Source organism: Suncus etruscus, chromosome 5 (genome assembly GCF_024139225.1).
Source record: "Suncus etruscus isolate mSunEtr1 chromosome 5, mSunEtr1.pri.cur, whole genome shotgun sequence".
Lineage (NCBI taxonomy): Eukaryota > Metazoa > Chordata > Mammalia > Eulipotyphla > Soricidae > Suncus > Suncus etruscus.
In genome coordinates, this window is record NC_064852.1 from 53576549 (window position 1) to 53599992 (window position 23444).

The following is a 23444-nucleotide window of genomic DNA, read 5'->3' on the forward strand; positions in this document are numbered from 1 at the left end:
AAGTTGGGAAGGAGTAAGAAAAAGTGGAAGGGAGGTAATAGGGCATAGGGCAGGGACCTATGGTAGAACTGTGATATATCCACAGAACCTTCTGGGTCAAAGGGGTCAAAGGTATGAGATCCAAACTACAACAACCAAACTGTAAAACATGCCTATCAAGGAAGCAGGATTGGGAGGGAACCTGGTGACTGTGGTAGATGGAAATGACACAAGGTACAACTAGAACCCTATTATGAATAACATTGTGCTTTAAATTTATTTTTTAAAAGGAAGGTGATGGGAAAGAATTTTATTTCCTATTTCAGAGTCATGTGGCTCTTAAAAGAAAAGGGATTCAATGGAAACTAGAATAGGGCCCAAGAAAAAAATGGGGAGGTCACAGAACTCCACTAAATGGGGGCTGCAAAGTCACCCTGGGGCATAAGGGCAGGCCATGCACATTAGAAGTCTGCATGGGTGCCATGTAGCAGACTCCAGTGAACAGTGTGAATAGAAGGGGTGTCTGAACCCCAGCTCTAGCATTCACTAACATGGAGGCCTCAGTTTCAGGGGTTTTGTGAGGGAACACAGATAGTGAATGGGGTCCCAACTCCCTCCCTCTGACACTGGGTAGGGCAGAAAGGCATCTATGATAGATGTTGCCACTTATTTCTGTGTACCCTGTGTGCTACATAAGGCCAGGCCCCTGGAGTTATGTTGTAAATAAAATGCATCTAGAAGTCCTACAGGGAAAAGGCCAACATACATGTTGAAATGACAACTGGACTTAGAGGCATTCCACTGCCTGACCATCCAAACAATGAACACATAGTGGAAACAGGAATGGGCAGTAAATGTGTGACAATGTCAAAAGGAGATCCTGAAAACTGCCCAAATCTCTGAGTTCTTCAACATGTTCATAGGGTAGCAGAGAGCCACTATTCTGAAGGAAAAACAGAGGTGCTAGAAGGCTCACCTTGGCGCATGCAACAAGCTGTGAGGTAGAGAGGGCACACTGGGTAGCAGCTGCAATGACCCTGTTCTGAAGAACCGTGTCTTCTGCTGCCTGTGCTACATTCTTGGCCTTGAGCACCAGCATAGCAGCAGCATTGGCCACAGCTTTCGCCAAACTCATCAGAACATCCTGAAAAAGGGAAGCCAGAAACTAGTTATGATCACCCTGCAGGAAACAAAAGCAGAAAGAAACCTTTCCAAACTTCCTTTTGTCCTTTTCCCCTGGTTGTTTTAAACTAATAGTTTTCCACTTATGTTTCTGAAGCAGCTTGTCCTTACGGTACTATTAGAGCAGGAAGCCTGCCTACTAAGTATCCTGTACCTTCATTATGTAGCTCAGGCTAAAATCTAAGCCAGATTCATTTGAAGGCAGAGTTAATCATGACCACAGACTCACATTCAAGCATTTCTCCTCCCTTAGAGTCTGGACCATGTCTCTCCTCAATGTGATTGGTGTGGTGGATAAAGAGAAGTGGAAAGTATACCCATATGCCATAAATAAAATAAATGTGTGGAGTACGGATGTAATTCATGGTCTTGAAGTCACTGCAGCTCACAGTGACTTGAAAATTTATCTTTTTGATTTCTACTAGGCATCAGATGGAAAATGTCTCCACATCTTTGCCTGCAGAGGGCAGCCTGGGTCCCGACAAGAGCTACAGCTCAAGAGCCACGAAATGCTTTTAATGCAAGTGATTCTCAGCAGCCTCCTGGGTAAGGATTCAACTACAATAGAAATGGAAATATATAAATAAACTAGTTACAAGAAAACCTCACTGAAGATGAAGGGTCTCTGAATTTTTATAGATTAGTTTACGCTTCAATTCAACAATAAAAGGGTCCCTGTTTGCAAGGTGGAGATTTTTTGATTAGCTCAATATATTTATCACCCATCCATAAATTCAAAGAATAGTCACTGTCACATTACATTTTCTTATTGAATTTTGAATCCATATGTATCTTGTTTGTTTTAGCAAATGCTTCCAAAACATATAAACCATTTTTATTTTGAACTAACATGCCAAAGCTTTCTCCCAGAGGAAGTGTGGTCAGAAGTCTTTATTAATTCATCGGATAATGAAAAACACACTTTATTCCTAATGCAAATGGCACCCCACAGAGTCTTCACAAGATATTTTATGGGAAGATATATTGGAAAGTGTTTAAATTGTATAATTTTTCACAGAGCCAAGATTATACTCTCCAGGTACAACACAAGTGCACTCCCATCATCCAACTGTAAAAGGGACAAAGGTGAAGCTGTTTTTCAGGAATAGTTTTCTGTCTTGGATGTACCCTGAACACTCCAGGTAAGCCCAAAGACCAGGAAGTCCAAAGTTGAAGACACCTTTGAGATCTGCCCTGTGTTTATTTCCAGCTCCTAAGTAAGAATTTGTGGAAACCCAACTCAATACTCAGTGAAAGACAAAATTGAATGTCACAGACTACTAGAAAGATTGGGAGGGGGGGTGCATCCATCTTTAATCTGAGGCTACTCTGGCATATGCCCAAGGGGGTGCTTCTAAACTTAAGATACCCTCAGAGGACCATGGGGTGTTAGTGATCAAGTCTAGGGCTCCCATATACCAAGCATGAACTCAGTCGTTTGAGCATCTTCCTAGTCCCTAAAAGGAATTCTTTTTTTTAATTTTGGGTCATACCCAGCAGTGCTCAGGGGTTACTCCTGGCTCTACACTCAGAAATTACTCCTGGCAGGCTCGGGGGACCATATGGAAAACCATATGGGATGCTGGGATTTGAACTACTATCCTGCATGCAAGGCAAACTCTCTGCCTCCATGCTATCTATCCGGCCCCCCTAAAAGGAATTTTTAATTTTTGTTTTAGAGTGACACCCAGAAATGTCTATGGGGTTATTCCTGGCTCTGCTATACTTTAGGATCACTTCTAGAAGTATTTGGGGATCATATGGGTTACAGGGATTGAACCCAAATAGGCTGCATGCAAGGCAAGTAAGTACCCTGCCTACTGTACTCTGGCCCTGAAAAAGAATTTTTATTTTTTTAATAATATCAATTTTTTGTTTGTTTTTCTTTTTGGGTCACATCCAGCAGTGCCCAGGAGTTACTCCTGGCTCTGTTCTCAGAAATTGCTCTGGCTCAGGGGACCTTTTTTTTTTTTTTTTTTTTTTTTTTTGGTTTTTGGTTTTTGGTTTTTGGGCCACACCCAGCAGCGCTCAGGGGTTACTCCTGGCTGTCTGCTCAAAAATAGCTCCTGGCAGGCACAGGGGACCATATGGGACACCGGGATTCGAACCAACCACCTTTGGTCCTGGATCGGCTGCTTGCAAGGCAAACACCGCTGTGCTATCTCTCCAGGCCCTGGGGGACCATTTTGGATGCTGGGGATCAAACTCACATCCGCCTTGGGTCAGCCACGTGCAAGGAAAATGCCTTACCACTGTACTAACACTCCAGCCCTAAAATAATATATTTATAAAAAGAAATTTTAAATTAGCAGTTCTAAGTAAGTCCCTTTATCTGACATAATTTCCTCTTGTCATATCAGGGACCAAGCTTTGGTAATGGAGATTCATGATTGTTCTAAAGTATTTATTATACCCATTTAAAAAAACCCTGTTTTTCCCATTAATTCTGTCCCTCAAAATAGAGTAGGAAAAAGCGCATGGTCCTGTATCAATGATTGCTTACAGAGCTTTGTTGACCTATGATGTGGTCAGAGGGGAAATAACCTTTGCCAAGGTTGGGACTATATAATGTGAATGAAACTATGGAAAGTTCTGTAATATGAAGCAAAGACTCCAGGGAAGAGTGGAAAGGAGCAGCAGTGTCAGGAAGCCAGACCAAAAGGAGGTGCAGTTTCACCTTCCAGTTCTGCAGCTATCAGATTATTAGACCTGAGGAATGTTCTAGTTATCCCTTGAGTCCAAACCTTCTCCTCTGACACAGTAGAAAAACAACTCCAGGGAGCAGACTGTGTGCTTCCACACGTAGAAAACAGTCTGTCAGAGGGAAAAGGGGAGTCTCAAAGGCAGAACAGTTATTGAGATGTCTAAGGGCTCAGTGGCATATCCCCCATCTCCCTATTATATGGGGACAGCAGGAATACTTGTGAGGATATCAAGGGGATTCTTTCAAGACAATCAAGACAATCAACAGCTTTTTCTAACTAAACTGACTACAAAGCAGGAAACTCTGTGCAAAGACATTGGGGTACTGGAATAACAGTATAATGGGTAGGGGACTTGCCTTGCACACAGCAAGGTTTGATTTCTGGCACTACATATGGCTCCCTGAGCAAGCTCTGATCACTGCTTTGTATGTCCCCCAAACAAGAACAAAAATAAAGACACTGCTGCTCTCATATGGGGGAAAAAAAGTAAGGATGATACAAAAGGCCTGTTTGAAACCCGGAGAAGAAGCAGCCAGGTCTGGGGAATGATGAGCTTAGATTTAGGGCAATGTATTTCGGGTGACCCACTGCCATGCTGCCTATTTATGGTCTTATTGACCACCCAGATTCTAGAACATTCCTATAAATTGTATGGGTCTCTACTGTACCATGGGTGTTCATGAGCCCAATGTTTTAATGCTCTGATGAATGTGAAAGGGTCCATGGGGGTTGTGGAGATCAGTGAGCAAACAGAACTCCTAATGGATGAAATGTATGTCACACGAGACAGAATGGGGAGTGAGGTGAAGGGATGTGCTCCTGGAAGTATCTCATGACTGTGAAGTCTGGTCAGGAAAGCTGTCCCCTTGAAACAGGAAGCTAGAAGATCAGAGGAAATGGCATGACCTTTCAATTCTGCGTTGTGCTGTTATCAGTGACTTTGACAAAGCAACTAAGAAAGGACACTCTAGAAAATCAGGACTTGTACTGTGCTGCTCAGTTAGAATGGATAGGTGTCAAAGGAAGGAAGACTGAGAAGGAAGAGGAAGAGGACTGAAAGGCAGGTGCCCTGAAAGATGTGAGAAGAGAATTTCCTCATAGCCAAAAGCACAGCCCAGAGGCATGGCTGATGAACACAGATGACACAGGTAGGGTGTGTCTGGTAGCACACTGAAGCAGCTGCAAACAATGGCTACAGATGCTCATGGTTGCTGCAGTTGCTTACCAGAGAGAGGGGACAAACTATGTATCTTTAGAACCAAAAATAAAGGCACCAAAAGATTCTCTGGTACATTCGGGTCTCTGGACAGACCCCACAGAATACCTAGGGGAGCCCTTGTGAGGTGAGTACATGGGCCCAAGCACAGATTTCATTGTCCCATGGATTCAAGAAGGAAGCCACTAAAATCCAAACAAGACTTCAGGGGTCAGGCTTAAAGACAGAGTTTCATGATCAGGGTCTTTGACTTTTTTCTGTAATGTCTCTCTCTTTTTCTCTCTCTATTTCTCTCTCTCTATTTCTCATTCTCTATTTCTCTGTCTCTCTCTCTCTGTCTCTCTCTGTCTCTCTCTCTCTGTCCCTCTCTCACACATAGGGGCCTGATCATGTGGATTCAAGAAGGAAACCCAATCAAACAAGACAGAGAGAGGTCAGGGTTTTTGACTTTCCTCTGTAATCTCTCTACACCCCCAGCATTTGGTTTTGGGTCACTGGTTTTTGTTGATGGCATTCAATGGCGAACCTATGGCACGTGTGCCAGTGATGGCACACAATGACCTTGCAACTGGCATGCGGGAAGGTCCGCAATTAAGATATGCGGCGCGGCGGGAGGCCAGTGTGCCAGTGTCGGCTTTGCAGCTCACCTGGCAACAGGGCTGGACTAGCCATTGGGAGGACTGGTCATTGTGTGGCAGTTTGGTCACTCGGGCTCAAAAAGGTTAGCCATCACTGCTAGACTATCTCTGACTTTCCTTTCTAAAGTATGTCCAGTGAGAAGAGATAATGAACTTATTATAACAAATGATGAGAGAAAACATCAGTGATTGGAAAGGTACACTGGTGAAGACTGGTGTACACTGTATGACTGAAACTCAACAATGAACAGTTTTGTATTCACAGTGCTTAAGTAAAGCAATTAAAATTTTTAAATGAGTATAAAAGACATAACTCCCAGAAAAATCTACTTCAATATAATTCCTAATAACTCAAGGTTTATCTGGTTCCTCAGGACAATCTCCCTGCTCAGATCACACTGTCACCTCAAAGCCTTGCCAAGACTCTGGGTGGTATACTGCTTACTTGGAACCGCTCATCAGTCTCATTCTCTCCGATCTGCCTCAGAAGATCCCCACTGGCTTGGCCAACACTTCCAGCAGCGGTCAGAACTGTCTGTCGAGGCTGCAGACAAAGCATACAGTTGGGTTGGGGGGGAAGGAAAACTTTATTTCCTGCACAGTTCCATCCCACAAGGAGTGCTGAAAGAAGAATCTTCCTGCACTGACTCCCCTGGTACCACAATGAGTCTTGAACTGTCTCCAAGACAACAGGAGTAAATAATCATAAACAAGTGCAAGGACATGCCTGAAGTTTCCCAAATTAGCCATAGCTAGGGAAATTTGAATGGGTCCCCTAGAAGTATCATTTAGCTGCTAGGAAGATTAGACATGTTCCTCAGGGCATTGGGGAATGCAAAATCCTCTCCACGAATGATCATGTGTTTCCATTTCTGCAGTGATAAGCAATATACTGCAGGGAAGGAAGGGTGGACTGGGAAAAAGCTTAGAGGCTTGATGCATGGTTGCTGTGGACAGTGCCATGAATCTGTGTGCCATCAACTAGCCCTGAGTAAGGAGCTTGACAACCCCCCCCCCCCCCCCCGCTTTCCCCATGAGCCCAGCCTCCACCTATCCCTGGAGTCTAAGACTGTGACCCTGAGGACTCACCTCCCCAGAAGTGGGCTGCACGGCCTTCAGCAGGTCCGACACTGCCCCAGCCAAGGTCCGGGCTGCACGGAGCAAGTCTTCTCCGCTGCCCACCTCATCATCCATGAGGGCTGCCAGCAGCTTCACACCCTTGGACATCTCCGTCAGGTTGGAAGAAATGGTGGTAATAGCACATCCCACAGCTGTGTAGTCAGTGTCCGTAGGGTCACCTGAGACAGAGAAGACGCATCACTGGGCTGGTGTGTGTGTGTACACTGTAACATAGGACTCTGCAAAGTGGCCGCTCTTTGTGCACAGGCCTCAAATGCAAGCATTTGATCTGTTTGGTTTTGATTTGGGGCCACACCTAACAATACTCAGGTTTATTCCTGGCTCTGAATTTAGGGATCACTCTTGGCAGGCAATTTGGGGGACCATATATAGTACTAGGGATAGAATCCAGGTGGGGCATTTGCAAGGCAAGGGTCTTACCACTGTATTGTCACTTTGGCTCCTCAAACAAGATCATTTGACTATGGGACCCAGATTCTTAGAAACTCAGTGTCCTATATTGTCAGCTGTTTCCTAAGATTAATTTGTTCTACAGATGTGGACACAGACACTGACTGGGCTGCTCAGGGGGACATGTTTTGAGCTACAACTAGGGTGGGGCTAGATAGACAATAACATTGGGGGTGTATCTTTTTATCCAAAACCCTTTTTGGATGGTGGGGAGAAGAAACCTCAATATATTTTGATGTATGTCCAGAATATGGATGCATAAGAAAAAGCAGCAAGCATTTTTTAAGGATGATGCATAAGATAGAGCAAAGGGAACATGATATTCCCTACACTCCTCTGGGGTCAGTAGGAGAAAATACCTGAAGTATTTCCAGTTCCTAAAAATAGTCTACCCTTTCCCTATGCAAAATTCTGTCATTTCATATGAAGAATAAGAGTTTGCCTTTTTTTTTTATATGAAATCACAGTCTAGCACAGATCCTATGAGACTTACCAGCAGTGAGGTTAACAACAGAAGCTGTTCCAGCTGTGATGGCATCCACTTGAGAATGAATTTCATGCTTGGATTCATCTACTTTATTCTGAACCCATACCCTAGATGCCTGCAAAATCAGACAGATGCATCATTACTGCTCAGCACCACATAGGAAATGAGGAGTTACATCATAAAGTGAGGCTAGAATTCAGGCCACACTCTTTTTGCGAAGCTACTATCATTGAGGGCACCTAGGTAATTTTGAATGGCACCCTTATTTTTTGTTGTTGTTTATTTGGGGGCCATACCTAGCTATATTCAGGGCTTACTCCAGGCTCTACTCAGAAATTAATCCTGCAAGGCTCATATGGGATGCCAACAATCAAACTCAGGTTGACCTCATGCAAGGCAAACCCTTACCCACTGCCCTTAAACATAATCCTTCAGAGGCCACATCCTCCTTCATCAGTACTGAAGGCCATGTAAGTTCTCTGTTATTCTTACACTATTTTCTTTTTATGCTTGTTTATTTTTTGAAGTTCTAAGCTCTTCAAGAAAAAATGCAGCATAGCATAAGTGACATGAATTCAATAGAAGACTACATTATAAAAGTTAAAGTTGCCTATGCATACATATCAGCACCAAAAAAGGTTGATAATTTTAATTTTGTTTTTCAGAGACTGGGGTTAGCATTAGATAAAAGATACAAAAGTATCTTTTATTTTCAATGTGAAAATCATGAAGATGCGGAACCCTTTTGGTAGTATTTTCCTGGGAGGCGGTATAACAGGATAGGACCAAGCCCCTTTTCCAGATATAACACTGCCAACATACAAGAGTTCCCATGGGTCAAAGTATGTCCAGTTAACCTTGCCTTCTCTTCCCTTCTTCTGTAGGCATTTGAAGGTTTTAAAAACACTTTTTTTCAACTTAACGAGAGAAAAATTTGCATTCAACGCATCAGATAGAAGTTTGACATCTAGGATATACAAAGTACTCACAAAGGGTAACTCCACAAAATTGAAAAACTCCATCAAAATGGGGAGGGAAATGAACAGACACTTCTCTGAGGAAGAACAACAGATGGCCAACAGACACATGAAAAAATGCTCATCATCACTTATCAATAAGAAAATCCAAATCAAGATAACAATGAAATATCATCCTAAAGTAGTGAGATTGGCACATATCAAAAATAATGGAAACAATCTTTGTTCATGGGGAAGTTGTGAGAAAGGAACTCCTATACACTGCTGGTGGGAATGCTGCCTATGGAAAAAAAAGGAAGGATGGTTTTCAGTAAACTCGAAATTGAGCTGCCTTATAGTCAGCAATTTCTCTTTTGGATATCTGTCCCCAAGACAGAAAAATATTCATTCAAAAGGTTGTATGCACACTGCTATTCATTGCAGAACTCAGTACAATAGCTAAGACTTGGAGTCAACCTAGATGTCCAACAACAGATGAGTGGATCATGAAGATGTGGTACATATATGCAATGAAATACTCCACAGCTATAGGGAATGATGCAATCATGCAATTTGTAGCAACATGGATAGAACTGAAAGATATTACGTTAAATAAAGTAAGCCAAAAGAATAATGATAAGTACAGAGTGACATCTCTTATAGGTGGCATTTAGAATAACTTCATGAAGAAATGCAATGGTACAAAGGGGAGTTGTCTTAAACATCCTTGGCTCCGGAGTTATAGTGAGAAGGAAAGTAACTAGTGGAGGAGGAAAAACACAAATATGAAAAGATGGGGCCAGGGGCCAAGCAGCCTCAGGTGCATCGATAGTATTAAAAAAGAACAAAACTAAATATCCAAGCCAACAGCAACAACAATGGAATCAAGAGATCAAAATTAAACAATCTAAACTTAAGATGAGCCTGTTATACTGGTAGGTTGGGAGAAAAGGGGATGTGGTGGTATGTGAGGCACCTGGGGAATATTGGTAGAGGGAGGTCGACACTGGTGGTGAAATTGGTCCTGATTCATTGTATGACTGAAACCCAACTATGAAGGACTTCATAAATCACAATGGTTTCAATAAAATAAAAAATGAACGTGTAAGAATATATAAATATGAAAGAAATATATAAATATATAAATATGAAAAAAGTGTAAGAATATATAAATATATATAAATATATGTGTTATATAATATATAATATAAATATAAATATATAAATATGAAAAAAGCCACTCAGTGATCTCAAGCACCCTATAACAGAAAATGGTAAAGATATCTCAATCATTTGAAAACTATTCATTGCATATTCTGAATATTAAAATGAGTCAAGGTTAAAAACAAAACTTTTCCTTAGATTTTATGCTAATTAGTTCTATAAATTATCTACCTTCTATCTCTTTATATTAGCCAGTAACAGTTTTTTTTTTTTTTTGCATTGATAATAATGATACTATTTCTACGTGAGGGGCTGATCTACTTTTTAGAAGACACTCCATATCCCACATATTTATCTAAGTCCAGAATGTGTTTGCACTAATAGTATTTTTTTCTTTCCTTTTTTTGTTTGTTTGTTTGGGGCCACATCCAGCAAAACTCATGACTTTCTCTTGTTCTGTCCTCAGAGATCACTCTTAAAGGGGTATGAGTAGTGTCAGGCATGGGGTACTGGAGATGGAACCCAAGTTAGCTGTGTGCAACACAAGTGCATTCACTGTTATACCATCTCTCCAGAATCTCATGGAAACAGAGAGTGCATGTTGCCCACATTTATGTGGACCCTGAGAAGTGGAAGTGAGGCCAGATGATGTGACTCCACTTTAAGTTCTTGAATTTCAGAAGGTACTATGATAGCTAACAGTACCCCATGAATCTCTTCTGTGGACAACCTAGAGAAATGATCTCATACATACAAACTCTTCACCTGGCCAGAGATGGAGTTTCACTTGGTAGAGCCCAACCCAAGTGCATCTCCCTGATTTTTGCTAGTGCAAGAAGAGCCAGTGAAAGTATTTACCATGTCTTGGCCAAGAGGCGGCAGTGCATCGAGCTCGCTGAGATCTTCATGGGCCTGCTGGACAGCGTGCATGCTTGTGTTGATGGTGCCCATGAGGGCCTGCTGGGCTGAGGTCTGCAGTGGAGATGGCACAGTGTCAGAAAACTACCAGAGGCTGATGTCCTACTTACTTTCACTGACTACCCAGCTCCCCTGCTATGACCCTTCCCAGCGAAACATCACTCTGCTCCTATCATATTAAAACAGATACAGAACTTGGACAACTGCACTCTCTTGAGGAACAAAAAAATAAAGTCAGCTTTGGAACAGATACTTTGGAATAATCCCTATTCATATCTCCTTGTAGCTAAACATAGAGTGCAAAGAGAGTGCTTGGGAGAGGATGCACTACTCCAGTGAATGGGGTTCAATATCAGCAAAGCTGAGAGCACTGGAAGCCAATTGAAGATAGCCCTGAGAGAGAACTGAGGACACTGATGGGAGATCCAAACCTGGAGCACCAAGGACAGCAAAGCTCCACGTGGGAAACAGGAGTGTTAGAGCAGAGCTTTGCTTTGTGGCTAGGGAAGGGTGCAGTTCACACACAGTACACCAAATCCTAGTCACCTTCATGTTAAGTGACAAATGCTTCAGCTCTCCCAGAGTTCCTGCCAGAAAGTTCTGGGTAGAGAGAAGCAGGTGCCCTGTAGAGGTCCCCAGTCATTGTGGAAGCCACAGTCTGAGGCTTAGACTCAATAGGGGCATCAGCTTCTGTCATGAAAGATAGAAGCAGGCCTGTAGATCAGGATATCTAGCCAAGTGGATGATAGTTCACAAGTACCTTCCAGCCATCAAAAACCAAATAGGCATTTACAGAGGCATCCAGAAAAAGTAAGGCCCCTGGGAGTAGATGCTAGAACTCAGCTGAATCTGAACCATTCCCACCACTACCTATGTAATAAGCACAGTGTGAGCTCACCAGTGGGGGCATATGTCCATGGTGCATTTGGCCCACCAGGACCTGCAGCTGTGGTGAAGGCATGCTGCCCACATTGAAGGTCTCAGGACCACTGGAGCCTGAGCGCATGACTGCAGGTAGTGCTACTGAGCCATGTTCCACCTTCCCTGTCCGGTTAAATTGCTGCTGCAAGATGGTGGATCTGTGGGGACAGACAATCGGGCCCTGTGAGATAGCCCACCCAATAGCATCACAGCCCAGAGAGTCAGCAGAACTTGTTGCTGTAGGCTATGTAGGTCAGTGGGAAAGAGATGTGGACAGCAGACAGGTAGAGCCGGGAGAAAGATGTTCCAGCAATGTTCAGTGTAGGGAAGATCCAAGAATGAATCCTTATATAACCAAGGGTGCAAACGTTCTTTCCAACTGGTCTACTCGACAGCTTCCTGCAATTTGTTATTCTTAAAACAATGAAACATTAAGGGTAGATAGCACAGGGATTGGGGTACAGAATTTGCAAGCACCAGACCTGGGTTTGATCACCACCTCACCCCTGAAAATGCAGGGTCAGGGTATTTCTAGCACTGCAAGGCCTAAATGATGCTGTATTCTCAGGCCTTTACATGAAATCACTTCTCTGGGGAACTAGGGACCTCCTGGTGTCACTCCAGTCCCCTAAATAACATTTGAGAGGTCCCCAAAATAAAACAAAATGAAGCAAAATTGAGCAGATTAACCCAGATGGTGACCTTCTATGCAATAAAAGGTTCGAAGACAGTGATCTTTTGTTTGGAAAATCCTCTTGGAAAAGATCATTGGTTCAACAAATACCTACTTCCAACAAGCTTCTACTGGGGATGTTGTAGACATAGTCAGATGTACTGGAACGAATTTGAAGTAAAACCAACTTCTAAGTTCAGCCCTCCACATCTATCAGCCACCAGCCAGAGAGGACATTAGAAGATTCAGGTGTTCTGATGAAGGTGTGTGTGGCATCTCTCCCAGATAGTCTCTACTCAGGTCTGGGATGAAGAATATGATTCATTTATTTATTTATTTATTTGTTTATTTATTTTGGGGTTTTGGACCACAACCTGGTGACACTCAGGCATTTCTCCCTATTTTTACGCTCAGAAATCATTCCTGGCAGGCTCGGGGGACCATATGGGATGCCAGCAGGGCGGATGCAAGGCAACCACCTCACAACTTTGCTAAATCTCCAGCCCCCCATTTAATTTTTTTCTTTTTCTTTTTGGTTTTTGGGCCACACCTGGCGGTGCTCAGGGGTGACTCCTGGCTGTCTGCTCAGAAATAGCTCCTGGCAGGTATGGGGGACCATATGGGACACCGGGATTCGAACCAACCACCTTTGGTCCTGGATTGGCTGCTTGCAAGGCAAACGTCACTGTGCTATCTCTCCGGGCCCTAATTTTTTTCTAACATCATTCATTTCTTGATGCTTGATCGCTTTGTGAAATGAATGTGAGTATAAAGAAGGTAGTGGTTATGTGAGATCTGGCAATGTGGGGGCAACAGCTGCATTAAAGGGCAAAGTCCTCTGTTCAGGATCTTTCACACAGATCACATCGGTTTCTATTGCCAGGGACAAAGGTGAAGACCCAGGCCAGCAAGCACAGGCTTCCTGGGAGAGCATCAAAGTCTGCAGGGGAGCCAGTACTAAGGAGGTTGAACAGGACATTCCCACAAGTATTCTTACATCTTGAGACTGCTGCCATTATCTAGCCTTGGGACAAGTAATGATTGAGTGATGTAGATCATTCTCAGTTGCCTTGAGGACCCTCAAGGGTCTATACATTCAAGACCCAACCCCGTTGAAGGAATGAGCAGCTGGCTTGGACACAGATTCTGCTCTTCACGAAAGAACAAATGCTGCACAAAACTGTACTGTCCAGAGACACAGTGTTCCCCAGCTCAAAGGGTCCAACCTATTCCTGCCAGTTAAGTTCAGTCTTGAGTCAAGGACTCTCAAGGTTCCCAATGGATAGCCAGATTCCCATCAAATGTGGTTCCATTGTAAAAACTGATGGGGATAACAAAACTGCTTCTTTCCAGAACCTTTTCAATGGTTGAGAGAGTAGGGAGAGTGACGATGATAGGGACATAAAAGTAGGGGTGTCCATTCTAGGGGGACTGGGTAATGACTTGGTTTTCTGTCAACTGCACAGAATGAACCCAAGTCTGAATTTGGCCATGAGCTTCTGCTTTCTCACCCATCAGTAGGGATCATATTGGGTAACTGATCTACCTCTTTCAAGTGAGACCTCTACTGGAGAGGGCTGGGGAAGATGCTGTGAGGTTCTAGTCAGTGGCCAGAAGTAGTGGACAGGAGGGATGCTCAATAAATACCCTTCACTGAAATAATTTCCTTCTTTCTGTATGAAAGGGGCTGATTGGTGATTATTTTGCAGCTAAAATGGCAAGGATGGGGCCAGAGGGTAGGGTATTTGCCTTAACATGGTCAATCCAGATTTGATCCCTGGCATTCCCTATGGTCCCCAAGCCTGTCAGGAGCAATTACTGAGCACATAACCATAAGTAGCCTCTGAGTGCCACTGAATGTGACCCCAAAACAACAACAACAACAAAGAGGCAAGAATAAAGAGAATAACAGCATATTTCAGGTGCCGGCCATTGGTTTCTGTATTTTATTAGACATTCAATGACCAAAATAAAACTTACAAATATACTGTCATAAGTGTCACTTTCTAGTTGAAGAGATGGGGTAGAAAATGCATGTATAATCCCAAGAACACACATTGAAAAAAAGTCTGGGAGCCAGCAATTCCACCCAGGAGGTCAAGTATACATTTGACACGTGCAGAACTCAAGGTTGAACCTTGGCACCTCACTCCACATCTCCCTACCCCCACCTTACTGGTGGTGCTAAGCGACCACTACCTGAACACTATCAGAAGTGGTCCTTAAGCCAGAGCAAAAAATAAACCTAAACCCTCGCTGCAAAGGTAGGTTTAGAAACACATTCTCCAGCCTTCCAATGAAAATGATAGGTCATGGTATTTGAAGGAGAATTGAAAAACAGGACTATGCCATAAATGATCTTATGAGAACTTACATCATTTGCTTCAGCATCTTGCTAACATGCTCGGCCCCTCCTTATAATATTTTCCCTGGCTTCCTGATGGTCTGGGAATCACACTCAGAGCAAACTCATCTCCACAGCTGCTTCTGAGTCATCTCTTCCTTCCTCTGAGTCATTTTGGAACACAGATCTGGGTAGCAGTTTGGACAAGGGATTCTCAGGTAGTAAGCAATACTTACTTTTTTGGGGAAACTGATTCCTCTAACATAGTTGACTCTTCATCGCCTTCTAGTCCAAATCTGTCTTTACTTTGTTTCTACAGATGAAACAAGATAGGCAAAGCAAAGACAGCAGGTCTGGATACAAGAATTTTTTTATTTCAATTTTTTAAATAATTTTAATTGAATCACAGTGAAATACATAGTTACAAAGTTTTTCCCTTTCACCAGTACACATCTTGCCACCAGTGTCCCCATTCTCCTTCCTCATCTCCCCCCAAGAATCTTTTTAAAAAGAAACCCAAAACTACAAAAGGAGTCACATGAACAAAAATGTTTAGGGTCACCCAAATTTTATTGAATTGGGTATTTAATAGTTGAATTTTGGATTAATCAAAGACATTCTTTTTTTTTTTTTTTGGTTTTTGGGCCACGACTGGCTGTGCTCAGGGGTTACTCCTGGCTATCTGCTCAGAAATAGCTCCTGGCAGGCACGGGGGACCATATGGGACACCGGGATTCGAACCAACCACCTTTGGTCCTGGATTGGCTGCTTGCAAGGCAAACGCCGCTGTGCTATCTCTCCAGGCCCAATCAAAGACATTCTAATAAAAATACATTTGATATCTAGAAATATATATTTTTTGTTTTTGATTTTGGGTCACACCCAATGACACGCAGGGGTTACTTCTGGCTATTCACTCAGAAATATCTTGCCTTGTGGGACTATATGGGATGCCCGGGGATCAAACAGTGGTCCGTTTTAGGTTAGCGCATGCAAGGCAAACACCCTACTGCTTGCACCACTGCTCTGGTCTCAGAGAAATACATATTTTTAAGTAAAAAAAAAACAACAAATTTTATTTGTAGGTACTGAGGAATGGGAGGGAAATTATATAAAAGAGAGAATAACATGCTCAAGAAAGAGAATGTGGGCTTCTCCAAGGCCAAGAGAGCCTCAGTACATGACCTAGAAATAAAATATGAAAGTATACAACTCAAGAGAAATAATGCAGGTGGCATGTGCTTGGATACCATATTAATTTTTTTATTATACAGACTTAAATTGATGTAGTTGCAGACAGGATGCTGATCTCAATGTTGTAGGAGGAGGTAGTGAGTAGATTTTTACTTTCAAGGTTTAGAAAATATCTCTATGGGGCCCGGAGAGATAGCACAGCGGCGTTTGCCTTGCAAGCAGCCGATCCAGGACCAAAGGTGGTTGGTTCAAATCCCGGTGTCCCATATGGTCCCCCGTGCCTGCCAGGAGCTATTTCTGAGCAGGCAGCCAGGAGTAACCCCTGAGCACCGCCGGGTGTGATCCAAAAACTAAAAAAAAAAAAAAAAAAACTAAAAAAAAAAAAAAAAAGAAAATATCTCTATGAAATATTATCTACTGCCCTTAAATTTGCTTTAAAATAGAGAAGGTGCCGAGGCTCTGGGTAGAATCATTAAATAGCTGAATGATGCATTCTTCCTCATTCCCTAGCATAAATAAAGTAAATGTAAGCACTAGGAATGCTCATAAGATACTGAGGTCAAGATTGTACAGGTAAAAAAATTTCAACATCAAATAACTATTGAGTGGATCAAGTACTTCAATGTGAGAGTTTTGATCGTTTTGTAATGGCTATATCACCTGATAAGTCTTTATAAATACTTTGTGTCAAGATGAAATACCTTTTTGAGGATGATATCAATGTAGCCTGCAATAAGTTGGGATATCTGCTCTCCTTCAGTGGTTTGGACAGAATAATAGCTTTCTTGATACTCCCCAAAATCCTAGAAGGGGGATAAAAACAGCATTAGAAGAATTAGAGCTACATTAGCAGTTTTAAAGACTAGGAGTAGAAGGCAAAGTTCTAGAAGGGGATGGCATGTTTGCTATGCCCTTTTTTCCCTTAAAACTGATTCAGGAAATCATTTTAAAAGATACCTATAATTTAAAAAATAACGTTGGAGCTGAAGGGATAGTATAGCAGGTAGGGTGCTTCCCTTGCATAAGGTCAACCCAGATTTTATCCCTGACACCCCAGATCATGCCTCAAGCCCAACGGAGTGATCCTTGAATGCAGAGCCAAGACTAAGCCCTGAGAACTGCCAGATGTGGTGTCCCCCCTAAACTAAAACAGAAAAAAAAAACCTAAAAAGTTGGTTGATTCAACATCTAACAACTATAGCTCTCAGACTGGAGGAAGCATAGTTGGTAAGTGCTTGGACTTTCTTTTACACTGTACCACACTTCAAGCTGATGTTATTATAACTAGATAACCCTAGAGTTGGATCGTCAGTAGGCAGCTCAAGAGCTGCCAGGTATCTCTAGCCACGGACCAAGGAGAGAGAAAATATAGCAAAACTGGGTGACACTATTTCTCACTCTTAACCTGGTGTAAGTGTGGTGAAGAGGTAGAGATGTTCTGACTCTTTAACCAGGGCAACTGTGACACCCCCTCCTTCCACCCAGTAGCCTGTCTCAATAGAGGCAACCCATCAGTGGTCAGGGATTTAAGGAAGTAGCTTTTTCCTACACAGATAATACCAAAAGAGTTTGAGCAAGAATGCCAGAGCAGCATTGCGAAGGCTTCAAAATGAATGTGAATATAACCAAGTTCACAAACAGTAGGCTACAACACCATACAAAACACATAACTCAGACATGACCTGCTAAGTAGGATACTGGAAGAAGATCAAGAGACTTTGGACTTATGCTCACAGTTTATATAATAGGACTGAAAATCACACTTTAAGTTAAGGACTAGGACAGTGGCACTGAGGGAAAGGCACAGCCCATCTGACAATCATTATTAAACATGGCATGAAAGTAGTCCCCAAGCTTCACTGGTAATGGCATGGAAGTCCTTAAGTATCCTCCCTGCATATGTCCTGGGAGTCCCAAGCAACACTGGGGTAACCCTTGTGGTCTCTGACAATCATAGAGCCTGAGGAGCTCTGCATCCCTGAGGACACATTGAATTGCAGGCTCAATTGGTCAAGTGTCACTGGGAATGACTCAGGAGCCTCAAGTATCACTTGGGAGGCCCCAAAGGAAAAGAAAAAGAAATGGATACCAATATAGATATGAATCAGATGTTGAAATTATCTGTGTATTTAAAGTAGTTGTCATGTAAGAGTTTCAATAATCAGGTTCAAATTCTCCAGAGACAGATAAAAAAAAAACTTCAATAATAAAACAAGCTAATGAAAGGAACCAAACTGAAATTATAGTATTAAAAAGTGCAATAATCAAAAGGGAGGGAAAAAGTTCACTGAGAAAAATAAGTATTACATGGAGATGACAGGATAAAAATAGTTAAGAATAAATGCTGAAATGTAAAACAATGGAGAGAAAATAGACAAAAGAAAATCAAACCTTCAGGGAATTTAAAAACATTAATCAAATAGCTTTTTCATCAGGAGGTGTGGGGAACAAATAAGCAAACAAAAGTTAAAGAAATAATGTTTGAAAACATCCACTAATTAATAAGAGGCATATGCTTCTAAATTTAAGACATTTTGTGAGGGGCCGGAGCGATAGAACAGCAGGTAGTACGCTTGCCTTGCACGCGCTCAACCTGAGTTCGGTCACCAGCATTCCACATGGCCCCCTGAGCATGCCAGGAAGGCGTCCTGAGCAAAGCTAGAAATAGCCCCTGAGCATCGCCGGGTGTGGTTAAAAAAGACAATAAATAAATAAATAAATAAATAAATAAATAAATAAATAAATAAAGACATTTTGTGATTCATGCCATGTTCTTTGGCATACAGGAGACATTTTAAATGACCTCTGCTCTGATCCATCCTGAGGCAGCTGTGAAACTCCACAACAAAAACATCACTAATTTTATCCTCAGCTTCTTAATAAATTACTCCATATTTCTTTTCTAAATTCCTTATCTGAGAGGCTAAATAAAACTCAAAGAAAGCATGGATCAAGCTGAATGAACCATAAATAAGAATCAAGAGGATATGAAAAACAGAAATCAGAAAACTACAAACTGAAATAACAGGACTGAAAAACTTAGTAGGCAAAATAAAAACCTCACTGGAAAGCCTCTCCAATAGAGTAAAAGAAGCTGAGGATAAAATTAGTGAGCTAGAAGATGACATGCATAACTACTCCATACAAAAGAAAATATTGAAAAATAGCCTTAAAGCAAATGATCAGACAATGTAAAAAATATTCAAAGAATGTAAACAGAAAAAATAAAAGTCTTTGATAAACTCAATAGAAAAAACAAAAAACAAAAAACAAACATTAGAATCATTGGAGTCCCAGAGACCTAGGCAGAAAATCCCCAGGAAGTGAATCCTTCACTGTTAAGTGAAGGAAATCATTGCAGAGAAACTCCCAAAGTTAAATAAAATTTTCAGACATAAAAATCAAATTTCCAGAAGAAAATTGTTAACTACCAAAAGGAGCAAAATATAAATAAGTTTAATTGGCTCTATTCTGCTGAATTTTCTTTAATCATAATTTATAATTGAAGCAGAAGTTATAACATTTCAAGTAGTAGTATCTCATTAGTATACATACATAAAGATGCTGAAAATTACATCAAAATGTGTAATTTGCAAAGAAACGTAAGTAATAGTATGGTTTTACCACTTGAAGTGGCAAAATTATTTTTTACTAGTAAGTGGCCATTAACTTCATAGGCAATATAAGAACTGAGCTAAAATATAGTAAGTAAATAAAAAACAGGGCAGGGATGTAGCTCAGTGAATGACTGCAGATCATGAATGTATTAGAATCAATGCTGGTTCCCTGGCAAGAAAAATAAAATAGATGTAGAAATAGATTTCACTGAATAGATAAAAGAAATATATAAAAGCAAAGCCCTAAAGATGTTCATGTAATAAGCAATATTGCAGGAAAATGGGAAAAAGAACTATAGGGATATGTAGAAAAATATAAAACACCTTTAGCATACCTATAATTAGCTTCAACTATGAAAGGTCCAAACATGCCACTAAAAGGCAAAGATTTAGAGAATTTTTAAAACACACAATCCCACTCTACATCAGTGATTTTCAATGGTTTAAAGACTGTGGATCTGTGCCTATCTAGAATTGGCAGCTGAAACTCCAGTTCTATAGAAAACTCATTTCAAACACCCCAGTACAGTTAAGATGAAAGTAAATGAATTGAATATATATGTAATGTACAAACATCAATTTTAAAGATATATAAATGACTATATAAAGTTTAGATTAAAGCAGACCAGAGCAGAAAGGAAAATTACCAGGAACAAAAACCAAAGGAGATAAAATAATTTATCCATTTAAAAAAATAGATGACTTTTATATGTACAGACATAGATCAACAGAGCATCAAAATACAAAATCTGGTAAAAAAAAATGAAAGAAAAACCTGTGATTATTATGGAAATTTTGACTGTTGGGCCACACATAAAATCAACAAGGATAAAGTCAACAAAGATCTAGAAAACACCAGTTACGAAAAGCTAACAGGGTCTATCCAACATTTCTAGAATACTTCCATCAGCATCTTTTCAGATCTCATGGAACAGTCTCTAATAATGAGTGTATCCTGGGATATAAAACAAACCTTAAACTTCTAAAACAATTGAAATTGCACAGAGTAAGTTTTTTTTACTGGAATAAACTCAAACTATATCTCAATAACAAAGACAGAGAGCAGAAAACATTTCTAAACACTTGGATATTAAATAAAAGCTAAGGGACAGAAGGAAAGAAGTATGAGATGCTATGAGCTCAATCCATCTTTATACTTTAATAAAAGAAATCAATATTCCTTTTTTTCCTTGAGGTAATTTCTGTGCTTTCTAATGATTTTTTGTTTTTTAAGTAGTTTATATTTTAATGAGACAATATTGAGATCTGTTTTTATTTCATTTTTAGTGAAGCAAAAACAGTTTTTATTGAAAAAATAATTAGAGATATGTGAGGAGAGAGAAAGTTAATGTGTTCAAGAGAGATCAGGGGCATGTCCAGAGGGGAAAACAGCCTGAGATCTGATTTTTGAAAGAATAGGAGTAGGAAAAGAGAATCAGGAAATATGGTTGCCCTTCCTTTCCCACATGCAGGCAACACTTTCTATGTCTTTTCACAGTCTCTTCCAATATTGCTAGTTAAAATATTTATATTGATATTTTGATCTTTCCATGTTAGAAATGATACCCAATTAACTACAGTGGTAGGTGAGGACTTGGATATCTGAGAACTGTCTTTCCTTACTAAGGCAGAGGCAGACATTTCTTTGACTGCACCTTGTGCTGCACAGTACATGACATACATCAGTCTCCCAGGTCAGTGTGGCTATAGCTAAGACTACCCAGCTACACTCTGTTGAGAATAATGGCAAAAGTTAGGAGGAGGAACTCAGAAGCCAGAGGCCAGGACAAAAACAGACTCTTCCCACCTTCCATATTCCATATTTAAACTTCATATTGCATATTTATAATTTAAACTGAACCTTCACAAGCTCTGTGAAATAGTGTCACTCTTCCCATTCTCAGATGAGCACATAAAGACATACAGAAGAGAGCTGATTTGAACAAGGGCACATAGCTAGAAAACGACAAATTGGTTTCAAATATGATATGTAAGTCTATATATTCTGCATTGGCAAAGGCTGACAATAGGCTGACATGTCCCCTCCTTCTGGACAAATGCCTCTTCTCTATTGACACCTCCTTGTAGGCCTCTCAGGCCAAGAAGCCCAAACTCTCATCTCTACTGTCCCATGTTGCATCACACAAGTAATGCTGCTCTCAGGGCCCCAATCAGCCCCTACCAGTGTGAAGCTCTTGGGGGAGGCTGCCCAGCGCTTGACTGTGGTGAGTGGCCACTCCTGCAGCACCTCCTTGGTCTTCTCATCCACACGCATCACTGAGTCCTTAGTGATCCCCAACAGGCGAGGCACCAACTTGTTCTTGCCTTTCATCTTTTCCTAGAGCAAGAAACACCAAGACTCCATGTTCTTTCTCTGGTATTGCAAAGCAATAAGGGATTTTGCAGAGTCATATTTGTAGCCAACCTCTACACTCATCATTTCAAAATGGGGTTACTGGAAAGGGGGAGTTTCAAAACAGGGAGACTAACCGTCTAATTTACAAAAGACTCAAAACTGAAAGGATCCAAAAAGCCTGTTTAGAAGGGCAGGGGTCTTTGAAAAATAGAGGAAAAGGAACCAAACTGTGATGATAGTGAAGAAAAATAAAAACAGATGAATGAGTTCCATATATGATTGTTTTTAATAGCCAACTTAATGATAAAACAGGGTTGGTGTGAGATATAAATATGGCACGTTGGCTACAAGGAATTATCTAAAACTCTACTCAAGTAGAGTCTTCTGGAGAAAATAAAAAATTAAAAAAATTAATAAATATGATAATAAAAATGTCATATACTCCTATATAATACAACACCTCATTTTTAGGTGAACAAAGTAAAATGTAGAATTCTTGTCAAGGTTGTACAAGTGTCCAGTTACTGCTCATGTGTTTATTCTACCATCCTGAATTCTGGACCATTTTTCCCAAGCACTTTCTATGATGACAACATAAAGTATAACAACCCAAATATTAGGAAAAGAAGTTCCTGTAGAATATGGTGGAAGTCACTGCAGACATCAAAAGAGTTCTCTACCTATGACTCATCTCAAAAATCATGAGACATAGTCATATTTAAACATTTAGGGCATTATTTCATTATTTCTGGTTTGGGGAAGTAATAGTGCCTGATAACATTAAGTAAGTTTCAGGTGTGCCTCACTAAAAATTAACATTTGTGTGAGATAGTAGAATATTGCATTACTGAAGTTTCACCATCTCAATTTTGTTCATCATACAACTAAACATTTTCATCCCATGTTCGGAGATCGACCCTCTCCTCCCTCCTAGTCACTAATTTGTTTGATAGTCTAAAAGTATTTCTGTGTAACTGGTTCTTCTGTTTCTTCCTTAATACCACAAGTAAGTGAAATTACACAATGTTTATCTTTATCCACATGACAATGGCATTTTATAGGAGGTAGGTGAATTTTAGTAAACACCTTGTGATTTTATGCAAAATAAGCTATATTTTTATTCCAGCTTTATTGAGATCATTTTCATAATATTGAAGATCCAGCTATGCAAAAGTGAGTAGATATACATATACACTGAAAAGGTGTTAATTCAATAAAGTTACTGATGCTTCACCTTATCACCATCTGGTTTTTATAATGAGAACATTTAAGATCTATTATCTTAGCAACTTTCAAATTTAATTGTTAACTAGTCACCTAAAGGTATAATAGATTACCAGGAATTATTCCACTCAGGAGTTCAAAATTGTCTTAATATCTAACATCTCAATCTCTACTGGCAACCACTAACCTATTGTGTCTGAGTTGAGTACTAGAATTCCTCATCTATGAAGATCATACAGTATTTTCTGTGATTGACTTATTTCACTTAGTACTGCTCAAT

At 40.8% G+C, this 23444-nt stretch overlaps 1 protein-coding gene across 2 annotated transcripts in view; it reads right to left on the reverse strand.

Moving 5' to 3' along the window:
• The window catches only part of TLN2 (talin 2), a 346512-nt gene that overhangs the window by 114079 nt on the left and 208989 nt on the right, over positions 1 to 23444 (reverse strand). For both annotated transcript variants that reach the window (XM_049772980.1, XM_049772979.1), the window contains exons 11-19: positions 21767 to 21922; positions 16669 to 16770; positions 15010 to 15086; positions 11734 to 11914; positions 10776 to 10889; positions 7804 to 7912; positions 6810 to 7018; positions 6166 to 6264; positions 956 to 1123 (exon numbers count right to left, since the gene is read on the reverse strand). In XM_049772980.1, coding sequence (XP_049628937.1) covers positions 956 to 1123; positions 6166 to 6264; positions 6810 to 7018; positions 7804 to 7912; positions 10776 to 10889; positions 11734 to 11914; positions 15010 to 15086; positions 16669 to 16770; positions 21767 to 21922 — 1215 coding nt within the window. The remainder of the gene's footprint in view (positions 1 to 955; positions 1124 to 6165; positions 6265 to 6809; positions 7019 to 7803; positions 7913 to 10775; positions 10890 to 11733; positions 11915 to 15009; positions 15087 to 16668; positions 16771 to 21766; positions 21923 to 23444) is intronic.